Source organism: Trematomus bernacchii, unplaced genomic scaffold (assembly GCF_902827165.1).
Source record: "Trematomus bernacchii unplaced genomic scaffold, fTreBer1.1, whole genome shotgun sequence".
Taxonomy (NCBI): domain Eukaryota; kingdom Metazoa; phylum Chordata; class Actinopteri; order Perciformes; family Nototheniidae; genus Trematomus; species Trematomus bernacchii.
In genome coordinates this window covers 296,057-310,000 of record NW_022987607.1, presented here as the reverse complement: position 1 = coordinate 310,000, position 13,944 = coordinate 296,057, and the positions used below count along the sequence as shown (strand labels likewise).

The following is a 13,944-nucleotide window of genomic DNA, read 5'->3' as shown; positions in this document are numbered from 1 at the left end:
TTTATTGGACAGTTTGAGGGTGGGCTCTCGCAGTGAAACGTGCCTCACTTCGCCCACAGAGCTGTTAACTCAACGAAGAATTTCACCTAATAGTTTAAAAATCCCATTAAAGAGTAAATCACACAACGTGATGTAAGATAATCAATAATATAAAGCATTTATTATCAGAATATACGGGAGAGGAGATGAGAAAAAGTCTGATTTTATTTTCAAAGTGTCTCAGAGTTCGGAGTTTAATTTAAAAAAAACGACAACAAAAAACCAGCAAAATGTTTTCTCATAATTCTGAGAATATTTTTTTCTGACTTTCATTCTCAAAATTCAGTGAAAAAAATGTGTGTACTTATTGTGGGGGAAACTTCTGAAGCAATGGGAGTCAGGACTCAGAGGGAGACACGATGGAGAGCTGGAGCTTTGATGGCAAACGCTGACGGTTTATTTGGAGCTTCGGCCGGAGAATTCACAAGACATGTCACGAGCCACGGTCTGACCACACGGATGAGACGCCACAATCAATTCTGAAGAACTCTACCCCAGACCAGAATAATCAACATTGTGCAGAACAAGATAGAATCATAACACCTCTATCAGCTGACGCCAACAGGCAGGAACAGACAGAGCACTGAGAGCACAGCAGCCAAGGTTACAGGTGCGTGTGCTCAGTCAGGACAGTTTGAACGGATAAACTGGGTCACAGTTCTGGGCCTTGGGAATCATTTCCCCAACACGTATGGAAAAAAGTCCAAAAAAATGTAAAACCTCTGAGATTCGATTTTAGAATTCTGAGAAAAAAAGTCAGAGTTAAAAAGAAACTTCAACAACAAAAATATCTGACTTTTTTTTAAATCATAATTCTTTGTACTATTATTTTCTGAACAGCAAACATTACATACACTTTTGGACATTTTGTTTGAAAAAATTTTTTTCTGACTTTCCTCAATAATCTGAGAAACGTCAGTTCTTTTTTCTATTTTTCCCAAACATTTTTTTAAATGTATTTTTTCTGACTTTTTTCTCAAGATTATGAGATCAGATGTTAAAAACATTCTGAAAATGTTTGTACTTTTGGGAAAAAGTTACATTTTTCTGACATTCCTGAGAAAATAAGAAATATATTTGTATCTGATATTTTTAGACTTTTCTCTCAAAACTCAGAGATGAATTCTTAGGATTCTGAGAAAAACAAAAATGACCCGTCTTTTAAAAAAATTAAAATTCTTTGTCCTATTCTTCTCTGAACATTAAACATGACATTTATTTTTTCCCCCGATCTTTTCCATACATATTTTTCTTTTAATGATTTTTTCCTGACTTGTTTTTCAGAATAATGAGAAAAAATCAGAGGACGACATCAGGAGACATTTTGAATTGTTTTTACTTTCTTCTCAGATTCCTTAGAAAAAAAGCAAGAGAATATTCATCTTTTTGGGGATTTAATGATAAGAATGAGTTTATATGAGTGTGTGTGTGAGCAGATGTCTGGACTTGCAGGAACATGCCCCCCCCCCAGGCTATATAGAGGCTTCTTGTACCCCCCTGACAGTAACCCCCCCCTCTCTAATGATATACAGTCTGTTTTCCGTAGTGATTTTTTCTCACAGCAGTCATTTCCTCTTTGATCAAATCTAATGTCAGAGAGTAGAGGTTATCAATCATCCTGATGAACGAGCAGATTAAAGCCTGACATCTTTCACATCGTTCACATCTTTCACACGGCTCGGGAACATTTGGGAAAATCGTGTTACATCCAGACTCAATATATACATGCATTCATACAGACTCAAAACTATGGAAGAGGATTAAGGCCACATGAAAACACTTTTTGGGGGATGTGAACATTTATTTTTAGAATTCTGACTTTCTTTTCTCAGAACTACATAAAATAAATATTTTTGTTTTATGTTTTATAGAAGGAAAACCTCATTCACTTCCTGAAGTGGCTGCAGCACCAGTAGGCAGCGGGACTCAGCCTCTGAGAAGAGCAGCACCAGCTACAAAGAGCCTTCACTGTGTTGACCTTCATTAGAACAGCTGAAGAGCGACCGCAGGCTGCTACGCTTTAACCACACACTTCTACATACACACACACACTTCTACACACACAACCACACCTCTACACACACAACCACACATCGACCTGCCCGGTTATTCCCCCTATTACTCGTTTTATGAAGGAGATGTCCGGTTATCAGGGTGCATGATTGATGTGAGTCTGTTTGTGCTCAGCTCGCTCTGTGTGTGTGTGTTCTGAGTATTTGTTTTCCTTCTATAAAACAGCTGCGGGCATCAGATACTCTGAGAGTCACGGACATTAATTCATAGATCAAGGCAGACTGGTTCACAGACTCTCCTGTTTTGCCAATCCGGTGCTTAAACAAATACAATTAGCTCTACACCGCTGGCCGACATGTCCCTAAAATGAAGTCAGAGTCCGAATGTATGCACTGTCATTTCCCCACACAAACACAACAGTCTGCAATGAAATGGTTGTCTCATGTGTGCTCCACTTCCTACTTGGCGCACCGGTAACTTTCTCGAACAAAATAAATAAAAGGCAAAAATATATATTTTTTAGTTCTGATAAAAAATAAAATGTTTTATTCTGAGAAAAAGTGTCAGAATTCTGACTTTTCTTCTTCAAAAGATTATTTTCTCAGAACAAAAATTTAAAATGTCATACAAAATAAAATCAAACCGTACGACTGAATCTTTTGGTCTTTACACATTTTAATTTTACTGACAGAAATTATTTAATAAAACACATTTTGTACAACAGAAAGTGGGAATAGGACAGAACTCATCCGCTGACAGCCATCTGGAACGGGTAGTGCTGCGGGAAGTCATGGATCACTTTCAGAGCCTCAGTGTACAGCTCCAGGTCTGAAGAGGACAGAAGACACGATGAAGAAGACACGATGAAGACATGACATACGATAATACTTTAACGATCAAATCAAGTCTGAAATGCTCCTTGCATCACAGCAGCTCCATGTGTAACAACAGACACATATCAAGACACATTACATGAGGACAGAAAACATGATTAAGAAATGATGAAGAAGACATGAAGACATGATGAAGACATGAAGAAGACATGAGGAAGACATGAGGAAGACATGAAGACATGAGGAAGACATGAGGAAGACGATATGATGAAGACATGAGGAAGACATGAAGAAGACATGAAGAAGACATGATGAAGACATGAGGAAGACATGATGAAGACATGAGGAAGACATGATGAAGACATGATGAAGACATGAGGAAGACATGAAGAAGACATGATGAAGACATGATGAAGACATGAAGAAGACATGATGAAGACATGATGAAGACATGAGGAAGACATGATGAAGACATGATGAAGACATGAGGAAGACATGAAGAAGACATGATGAAGACATGATGAAGACATGAAGATATGATGAAGACATGAAGAAGACATGAAGACATGAAGAAGACATGATGAAGACATGAAGAAGACATGAAGAAGACATGATGAAGACATGAATATATGATGAAGACATGATGAAGACATGATGAAGACATGAAGAAGACATGATGAAGACATGATGAAGACATGAAGAAGACATGAAGAAGACATGATGAAGACATGATGAAGACATGATGAAAACATGATGAAGACATGATGAAGACATGATGAAGACATGATGATCCACGTTAATGTCTCTAAGAATATAGATCAATATATATATAGATAGGTTTTAACCTGAATTAAAAATCTTGTTCTTTGATTTAACCTTTAATGAGTGCTTTGTTGTTAATGCAAAAAAAAGAAGACTTTCTTTTCTCATAAATCTGTGAAAAAACACTGATATCTTTTCATATTTTGTTCTTATGGAAAAAGTCACATTTTAAAATAAAATGTTCAGAAAAACTGAACTTTTCTGAAAAAACGCTGAAGTTAAATCCGACATTTTGATGTTTTAGTAAATAACATCCAGGGTTGATCCTTCAATTATTTCAGGAACAAAAAGGGAGAACAATTTTCATGTTAACATGTTTTAACATTTAGCTTTCTTTTCTCAAAAGTCCAAATTAAATAAAAACTTCAACAAAGAAAAGATCTGACTTTTTATACATGTATATGAAAGCTCACCAAAAGGGACGCCCTTGTCCTCTCGCAGCAGGTTGTAAGTCGTGGCCATGATGACTCCTTTATTAGAAACCATCCCGATCACCTCCACGACTCCACTCAGCTCCTCGTCCAGCTGCGGGATCAATAACACGTTTTATTGATTGGATAAAAGGTATTTGTACCATTTGCATTATGTATAAAGATGAGATATACTTCATTAATCCCATATACACAAGTACTGGATATATGCGGGCCGCCACAAATAAATATTGTCCGCCAAAAACGGATCTCATTTAATTTTGGTGGTCTAATGGACAGTGAGGTGTAGGGATGGGTACCGAGCCCCGGCATTAAACGGGCCCCGGGGCTGAATTATTAAAGACCGTGGTACCGTTAAGCTCCGACGTTATCGGTCTTTTTATCAGTACTGGAGACATGTAAAAAATATGTCATGTGTATTATTGCTACACAAACATTATATTGCAGTTTTAGTGTCGCCTACTCTGTTTCTAATACGCAAAAACACTGCAAAATGCGTCATTTTTAGTATTTTCGATCTCTCCAATCCAGACGAGAGATCTCTCTCCCCCGCCTGTGTGCGAGGGGGCGGGGCAGTTTACACACACACGCTCTGCTACATGCAGCAACACACACACACGGAGGAGATGGCGGAGAGAACGCGCTCCGAGGTGTGGTTAAACTTTACCCGTCTCGCTCGTTGCCTAAAGTGCAATAAGAGTTTAGCATGTCAGGGCGGGAACACGAGCAATCTGTCTAAACATTTAGCAAAAGTGCTCCACATCCAGACGGAGAAATGCACCGGGTTCGACTGTCTTTCTAGTTGCTCTGTAGCCCCATCCACGAGTAACGTTTCCACGTCAGGTATCATGTATGCTAGCAGCAACACACGGAGCTAACTCAATGATACAAACATGGGTTAATGATTAGAGGGAACCGAGTTATTTAGTTTGCCTGTGACACAAGATTTTCATCGGCATAACTACACTGTAGCTATGTTCGTATGACTAAATAAAGAACCTTGAACCTTGACCTTGTTAAAGTTTCAGCTATTCTGTTTACAGTTCTGTCATCAGATTATTTAATATGATTTGTTAAAACGTTGTTGTTTCTTTTGATGTGAAATATTATGTATTTAATTTAAATAAAAAGCGATGTTAGTTTTGTTCACAATTTGTTTATTTTCATTTTTCATTTATGTGAATAGGGACGATACACATTAATGAACACTTTAGACAAATAATGCTTCAAGTGTAAATATGCCGGATTTTAGCTTTGAGCTAATTTCCATCCGTAGTCCCTGACATACAACATATAGTTAGTTTACCTCATTTTTCTCTCCAAAAGAACCGATGAGAGTACCGTTAAAAGACCGGACCGATAAGCGGTATCGATAAAAGTAGTAGTACCGTTAAAACCTTAACGATACCCATCCCTAGTGAGGTGGGCTGATGATCGGAAGGTTGCGAGTTCAAATCCCGCCTGGAACACCACTACTAGTGTGCCCTTGAGTAAGGCACTTAGCGCTCAGTTACTCCAGGGAGAATGTCCCTGTTGGTCACTGTAATCGCTTTGGAATAAGGCGTCTGCTAAATGCCTGAATTGTAAATTATATTTTTGGGAGAATAAACCCCACAGATCCTCAACTCCGGTGTGTCTCACTCATTAACAACGCAACACAGAGCGACGAGAACGTTGTCTACAGTAGCCATGAACTCGCACGTATTTTCTTATTTGAGGGGGGGGGTGGATGCGTGGGCCACCCGAATAGGTTAATCAACATATATACATATTTGGTATGTATGACCCAAATATGTATATATGTTGAATTTCTTATTTTAAAGTTACTTAACTGTATTTAATTGTATTTGTATCTTTAATTGTATTAATCTCTAATCTGTGTGACTGTCCTGTTCTTCATTCTCAGCCTGTTGCTGTTAAACTACTGAGTTTCCCCACAGGGATTAATAAAGGTTAAATCCAAAATATAACACAAACAGAAGTAAAAGAGAAGGAAATATAAAAGTTGACAGTTTTTTTTCTGTCGTACATTATTGGATCATTTTGTATTTGTTTATTATCGAACCTTTTTTACCTCCTTCCTAGAAATGTAATATTATATTCAGAAGCTGCATGTGTGCAAAAAGGTTTGAACCTGAATATCTTATCTGGGATTTTATTTTTTACTTTTCAAATTTTTTCTCAGTTTAATTTAAAAACTTCAACAGCAAATCAAAAACATGTCTCATAATTCTGAAGGAAGTCCATTTCTGAAAACAGTTATAATTTTTTTGTTTATCTTTCTTTCTCACAAATCTGATATTTTTTCTGAACAATTTTGTATTTATGGGAAAATTCAAATTTGAAACGAAAAGGATCCGAAAAAAATGAGAAGAAGTCAGATTCATTTTTATTTTGACTTGTCTCAAAATATTAATTCTGAAATCTCTTAAAATCAGCCTTATTTTTTAAATCAGAATTATTTGTACTATTATTTTCTAGCAAACATTACATTTATTTGTTGTCTTTTTTTCTCCTATCTTTTCCAAACATATACATTTATATTTTTGAATTCCTCATTTTTGTTGCACTTCGCACCTATTGTATAAAAAGTGCAATACAAATACAGCTTTATTAATATTATCAACATAAAATAGGAGGACATTGCATCTTAAATAATGTCAAATAACAGGAACTTCTAGCCAAATAAAATCATTAAAACGCTTCTGTACACATTTATTTTTCAGTGTTAATCAATGGTATGACTGTTCTGACACAGAGACACTACACTAACTTCCAAAAAAAACTTTATTTTAAGAGGTTTTAACGATTAAATATTGTTAAAATGTCCAAAGATTAAGACATGACATCAATATATGCTGAATATGAAAACATGGGATGTAGTTTTATCTTAAATTACAGCTTTCACAATATAAGAATAGGATGATATTCAGTGTTTATGCAGCAGATGAGTGACAGACAGAAGTAGTGAAGAACCTGGTGTTTTTCTGTATATTATGGGCTAAAGTGTGGCTCCTAATGATGTAGAAAGACCTGTAAATATACTATGTAACACCTGATAGTGACATTAGTTAAAGTAAAGTAATAATAGGAGTACTCACAGGATCATTCAGCTCCACAGTGGCTGTCTTCCCTTCTCCATCACAGACTGTGAACGTCTTCCCCGACGGGTGGACCTAACATGGCGGGAAAACCAACACGTTAATCCATGTTTTAACCGTTAAAACAACTTTTTAACTCCACTGTTATAAACTCATACCGACCTTTTCCACACGACCGACGAAGCAGACGGGTTTGTTGATGTTCTGAGACAACATAGAGCAGATTATTCTGGGTTTCGGGACGTCAAATATTCCTGCCATTTTGAAGCTGTTCACTGAAGGAGTCAAGACGAGACAATACTGCGCGGGAAATGTAAAGTTCGTTCGGTTTGTTGTCACGTGTTATTCTACCCGGGTGGGGTTTAATTATCTACATTCGAAAACGGTTTGCTTGTAATGACGGGAAACGCTGGAGATAAAATCGAGCGTCTTTTGACGACATATCCGCTGTGCTCTTACATGTTGTTCCCCGGGATCACCAGTAATTAGTTCCGCTGTATTATTGTGATAATAATAACATTAATACATTTTATTTATCATGTGTTCAAAGACCCTTAACAAAGGTAAACAAATCAGATAACACATCCAATTAAAAACAAGCAATCAAACCACGTTTATCACAAGGACACAGCATTAATAGGGTTATTTAATTTGTTTTATCATACTGATTTGCACCATTAGAACTGACTGAAATAAAGGGCATTACAGGTTTGTAAATGACTCTTGGTTAATACCGTTTATAAATAATAATAATAATAATAAAGTCGCGCTTCTTGTAACATAGAGCTGGATCTGTAAGCGGAACTGTATGTAGCACTGTTGTTTCTACACGAACACGGAAGGTCAGGCACGTCGGTGTCATAACAACAACTTGCCTGTAAAAAGAAACGGAAAATATATCGGGGTTTATTTTGTTAAAATAACTCTTCTGAACTTCGTGGATTCAAAGAAACAGAAACATGAGATTCTGAAGTTAGAGAGAAGAACTGAAAGTAAGACGTTTTGACTTTAAGAGGAATTCATTTGTCTTTGTTGTTAAAACTAGTTTCGATAACTAGAAAGATTTACTCCGTACTTCAGTACAACTTAGAGGTACTTGTACTTCACTTGAGTATTTAAATGTTATGTTACTGTGTACTTTTCCTCCACTACATGTATTTAATACCTTTAGTTGCTTTACAGATGTGGATGAATGATGTGAAATATAATCAAGTGTTAAATCAGACTTTAGTTCCACCTGGAGTAAATTCACAAGCTACCCTGCAGTATACAAAGTCATTCAAACTAGCTGCACCTTTACCAGCTTTGATAACACTTTAATGATCAATCATTATAAAACATATCATATATATTATTCTGAAATGGACCAATCTGCACAATGACTACTTTTACTGTCGCTACTTTCACTAGATTTTGATGATAATACTTTTCTACTTTCACTTGAGGAACATTTTGAATGCAGGACTTTCACTGAAACAGAGTATTCCTACACTCTGGTACTTCTACTTTTACTCAAGTACAAGATCTGAGTACTTCTACTTTTACTCAAGTACAAGACCTGCGTACTTCTACTTTTACTACAAGATCTGAGTACTTCTACTTTTACTCAAGGACAAGATCTGAGTACTTCTACTTTTACTCAAGGACAAGATCTGAGTACTTCTACTTTTACTCAAGGACAAGATCTGAGTACTTCTACTTTTACTCAAGTACAAGATCTGAGTACTTCTACTTTTACTCAAGTACAAGATCTGAGTACTTCTACTTTTACTCAAGTACAAGATCTGAGTACTTCTACTTTTACTCAAGTACAAGATCTGAGTACTTCTACTTTTACCTATAAATAATAATCGATCATATCTCCTGAAGAAGAGCCTTTCTGTCTTCAGACCTGAACTTGATCTCAAACACCAGAATGATTCACTAACCAGATGAATGAGTTTCAGTCTAACCTCCATGTTGTGTTTCAGACTAACCTCCATGTTGTGTTTCAGTCTAACCTCCATGTTGTGTTTCAGTCTAACCTCCATGTTGTGTTTCAGACTAACCTCCATGTTGTGTTTCAGACTAACCTCCATGTTGTGTTTCAGACTAACCTCCATGTTGTGTTTCAGACTAACCTCCATGTTGTGTTTCAGACTAACCTCCATGTTGTGTTTCAGACTAACCTCCATGTTGTGTTTCAGACTAACCTCCATGTTGTGTTTCAGACTAACCTCCATGTTGTGTTTCAGACTAACCTCCATGTTGTGTTTCAGACTAACCTCCATGTTGTGTTTCAGACTAACCTCCATGTTGTGTTTCAGACTAACCTCCATGTTGTGTTTCAGACTAACCTCCATGTTGTGTTTCAGACTCAGAGGAGCATCATGTTGAGTTTCTTGGGACTCCGTAAGGAGTCAAAGAAATCTCCGTCAGAGAAGGAAGCCGACGGAGGCTTCGTCATCGTTGGTGAGAAAATAAATGTTTTATGATATTAAATGAAATACTCTTGGCACTACATATCAGTTTGTATACAGCAGATCTGAAGAGGAACCTTTTGGAGGTGTGTTTTATATATTATGGCTCCTAATGATAGAGAGATGTCGGTAAGTATACTAAAATGCCTTTTACTTACAATTTAGGATTTATTCGATTTAATTTAATAAGTATTTCGACAGTTTTTTAAATTGTATATATTATTATAATAATATGTATTTATTTATTATTTTATTTCTTTTCCTCTGACGTAACAAAATGAACGAGTAAAAAACAAGTTTGTATTTTGAACAAAGTACCGTTACGGACATTATTGACATTTTATTTTTATTTAAATGTTTGCCTTTAAAGGTAAGCTTAAGGTAACTAAGGTCATTACATAAAAAGTGTAAAAATAAGGTGACGATTCCTGTGTTTAATCCATATTAAGATAAGATAAGATAAGATAAGATAAGATAAGACTGTATTTATCCCAAAGGAAATGTTTGTGCCAGAGTTACAGAAACACAACCAAAGTAAGTCTGTAAAAGCAGAACTCTGTTTCTGTGCTCCTACAATATTTGTTGTATTTACTGTTAGGGAATAATTGGCCCTAGTGTCCTCCTTCGCCCTCTGACGCAGATGCCCAACCTTGAGCAGCTGTTATCTCCCTTAAGGAGGGGCTGCCCTGGCAAGTTGTTGTTGTTACCAGTTTGTGACCGGGCAGCTCTCAGTCAGAGATAGTCATTGTTGTGGGACACCTGGAACACTTCCTTCTCGGAGTGTAGATGACCCCAAGGTGTGAAATCTTCGAGGCCATAAGCGACAACTGCAAGCAATTCAGTGTCCTCAGCTGTTTAGTCTATCTAGTGAAGAATGTTCCCCTTTGCAAACTAGTTAAAACCTCCTACCAGAGAGGAGAACCCTCAGAATTGATTTGGCATCTCAACCGTGTGGTCAGACCGTGGCTCGTGACATGTCGTGTGAATTCTCCGGCCGAAGCTCCAAATAAACCGTCAGTGTTTGCTATCAAAGCTCCAGCTCTCCTCGTGCCTCTCTGAGTCCTGACTCCCATTGCTTCAGAAGTTTCCCCCACACTTACTGTGACTGATTGTGATTGTAGTCTCTTGTGATTAACGCTGTCCTCTGGCTGCCAGGAGAGACGCTGGAGGAGCAGAGGGGGAAGATTCAGAGTCCGAACATCGCTCAGCCGTCTTCAGGGTACGTCATCGTGCAGCCGCCCAAGGTGAGGTCTCAATAAAGAGTTCATATTAATCTCATGTGGAGATTTCTAAGTGTTCAATATTTAACAAACTATCCTATAAAATATTTTGTATTGTACATTTTATTTTATATTTCTCTTTTTATTTTATTTTATCATTCTTTAATTATAAAATGGAGTAACTTTCACAGTTCCTTCGTGATAATTAAACCCTTTCTCTCTCTCCTCTTCCTCCTCTTCCTCCTCCTCAGTCCTCCTGTCCGTACCCCTCTCTCCCCTCTGAGGTAAAGCGTCCCGCCCCTCCTCTTCCTCTTCCTCCTCTTCGTCCTCCTCCTCCTCTTCCTCTTCCTCTTCTTCCTCCTCCTCTTCCTCCTCAGTCCTCCTGTCCGTACCCCTCTCTCCCCTCTGAGGTAAAGCGTCCCGCCCCTCCTCTTCCTCTTCCTCCTCTTCGTCCTCCTCCTCATCTTCCTCCTCTTCCTCCTGCCCCTGAACCCTCTCCTTCAGTGAGACATTTTCACATTCCCATGTTTCTAAACATATTATTATTTTCTGTATTTTATTTTATTTAACCTCAAATACTTTTTATGTTTAAATAAATATTTGTATTTAATGTTTATCTTTTTGCTCTAACTTGTACTTTTATAAAAACATGCATATATTTATTTGTATCATTCTTTAATCATAAAATGGAGCGACTCTCAGTTTCCCCCGTGATAATGAAACCCTCCTCTCTCTCCTCTTCCTCCTCTTCCTCCTCAGGCCTCCTGTCCGTACCCCTCTCTCGCCTCTGATATAAAGCGTCCCGCCCCCCCTCCTCCTCTTCCTCCCCCCTCCTCCTCTTCCTCAGTGGGGGAGTCTTCCTCCGTCCTGCCAGACCTCCTGGAGGACGTCCCCTTCTCTCTGTCTCCTCACGTCCTCACAGTGATGTCCAGCCTGCAGCTGATCCCAGACCTGCTGCTGGACCCAGAGCTGAGCTACAACCTGAGCAGCTTCCAGTACGACTTCAGCCTGGAGAACTCCGTGCTGCACAACGCCTAGTCTGCTCACTATGTCAGGGGAAAACACTTTGATTTAAAGAGTCATTACCCTGTCTTTCTGCTGTCCCTTTTCCTCTAGTGTCCTATAGCTGTTAGTGCATGTAAATGGTCTGCAGAGGCTCAAATCCCTGTGATGCTGAGCCTATAGTGACATTGATAGCGCTTCAACACATTGTACGTGATAGGCTAAGAGGCGGGACATCTCTAAGCTGTTGACCAATCACATCAGAGCCGGCCAGCTAACCAATCAGAGCAGTCTGGGCTCTGGTTTCAGACAGAGGGTGAAAAGAGGTGCTGCAGCACAGGAAGTATAAAAATCTTTAAAAATTCCGATTTAAAAAAAAAAAAAAAGGGATTATAAAAAAAAGAATTCTGACTTTAAAAAAAGAATTTGAATGAGTGTCTTTCCGTGGTTTCAAGGTCTGCTTTCTGTTATTAACCACATGGCAAAGGATTATCTATTTTGTTTTGTGGAAGCACCAATATTTGCAGTATCTTGGATTCAGACGTCGTGATAACTCGTAGTGCTGTAGGTGGAAGTTAAAACAAGACGCTGGTCTACAAACTACGGACAAATTAAGAAATGTCCCTGCAAAAGTCATCAGGTCATTTAAGGACGTTGCACTTAAAGCAATAACTGTAATTAAATCTTAGTGACAACAAACTCCTTCCCATGTCATTAAACACAGTCTGCAGTAAATAAGGGACAGAAATAATAATCCAATATCTATTCATGTGCAGCATGTAGGGAACTGCTTTTACTGACGAGCTCTTGTGCAATTTATATATATTTGACATAGGAAACACTTTTTGAATCAAATCCTCTCCATGTTTGAGTTCTGCTTCCTTTCATTTGTCCATTGCTTTATCCAGTAGTTTACCTGGGTTCGTGGCACTCGTTTATATCAAACCACCAAATCGTTCTTTAGTGTCTGCACGTGTTACTCCTGCAGACATCGCCCTGTTCTCGCCGTCAGAGGATCCATGTTTACATTTAATCAAAGATACGTTTGAAACCCTTTAATAAGTGTGTGTGTGTGTTAATGGATGCTGTGTGTGAGGTGTGTTTTGCTTTTGGTTGTGTTTTAAGTGTCTGGGAAAAATCACTTATTGTAATTCTTTAAGAGCTGAGACTTTATTCACCTTAATAGAGACCAAGTACATGTTTACCTGCTGTCTTGATAAATTCATATTAATGTAAGAAACGCAGTAAAACAACAAACATACGGACCCTTGTGATGTCCTAGTTTCAATTGTCAAAAACTCCAACCTGTCCTCTTGTAAGCCACTGAAATAATGAAGTCAAACTAGTATGACGTAACTCTGTTGTTATACTGATGGAAGGACTGCAGGTAAACCGACATTATCCTGACTTTAAAAGAGCAGTTCTAGTGAAAGTAGTTCAAGTTTCTGCGGGCGTTGTTATTGCACAGCCTCTGTATGTTCTCTTTGATTCTTTGAGAAATGATGGTACTTTCATCAACCAAGTAACAATCTCTTCTGTTGTATTGCTGTGAAATGCTGTAAAAGCACAGGACACATCACTTCTGCATGTGTGTATGTGCAGTACATGAATACCACGGGTGTTTTCTTTTGAATAAGTGTGTGCATATGAGCTTTTAAAACTAGTTTTTGCTAAGTAGAAGAATGCATTTGGTGATGATTTAACCCAGGACTTGTCTATACCTTTGGATTGTTTGTACATAAACAAACCTGATGTGCCTTTAATAAACAGCCAGTCCCCATTTAATGGTCTTTTAGGATGAAGTACTAATAAAAAAAGGTTGAACCGTCTTTAATGTCTGTTTTTATTCTGTCAGTGGACACAACCTTACTATTTACACTAGTGTCTTACCGGTCTTAAATTTACAACATGTTTGCATAAAAATAACACCATATATTATATACACTTCATATGTTACACTTAAATATCATGTAAGCAAAACATACTCAAGTACACAATCTGAGTACTTCTACTTTTACTCAAGT

The 13,944-nt window shown here is 37.8% G+C and overlaps 2 protein-coding genes across 3 annotated transcripts; one reads left to right on the top strand and one right to left on the bottom strand.

Moving 5' to 3' along the window:
- Window positions 1–2,707: 2,707 nt before the first annotated feature.
- rpa3 (replication protein A3) lies at window positions 2,708–7,589 on the bottom strand. The gene is made up of 4 exons (XM_034131050.1): window positions 7,402–7,589; window positions 7,240–7,314; window positions 4,121–4,232; window positions 2,708–2,880 (listed from the first exon to the last, which is right to left on the bottom strand). Exons 1-4 carry the CDS (start codon window positions 7,498–7,500, stop codon window positions 2,798–2,800), a joined length of 369 nt encoding a protein of 122 aa, XP_033986941.1. The 5' UTR covers window positions 7,501–7,589; the 3' UTR covers window positions 2,708–2,797.
- Window positions 7,590–8,081: 492 nt separating this feature from the next.
- umad1 (UBAP1-MVB12-associated (UMA) domain containing 1) lies at window positions 8,082–13,749 on the top strand. 2 transcript variants are annotated; one of them, XM_034131045.1, is made up of 5 exons: window positions 8,082–8,231; window positions 9,594–9,690; window positions 10,854–10,942; window positions 11,170–11,202; window positions 11,678–13,749. In XM_034131045.1, exons 2-5 carry the CDS (start codon window positions 9,609–9,611, stop codon window positions 11,954–11,956), a joined length of 483 nt encoding a protein of 160 aa, XP_033986936.1. In that variant the 5' UTR covers window positions 8,082–8,231; window positions 9,594–9,608; the 3' UTR covers window positions 11,957–13,749. The 2 variants fall into 2 exon arrangements, with proteins under 2 accessions (XP_033986936.1, XP_033986938.1); XM_034131047.1 differs by lacking the exon at window positions 11,170–11,202.
- Window positions 13,750–13,944: the final 195 nt, after the last annotated feature.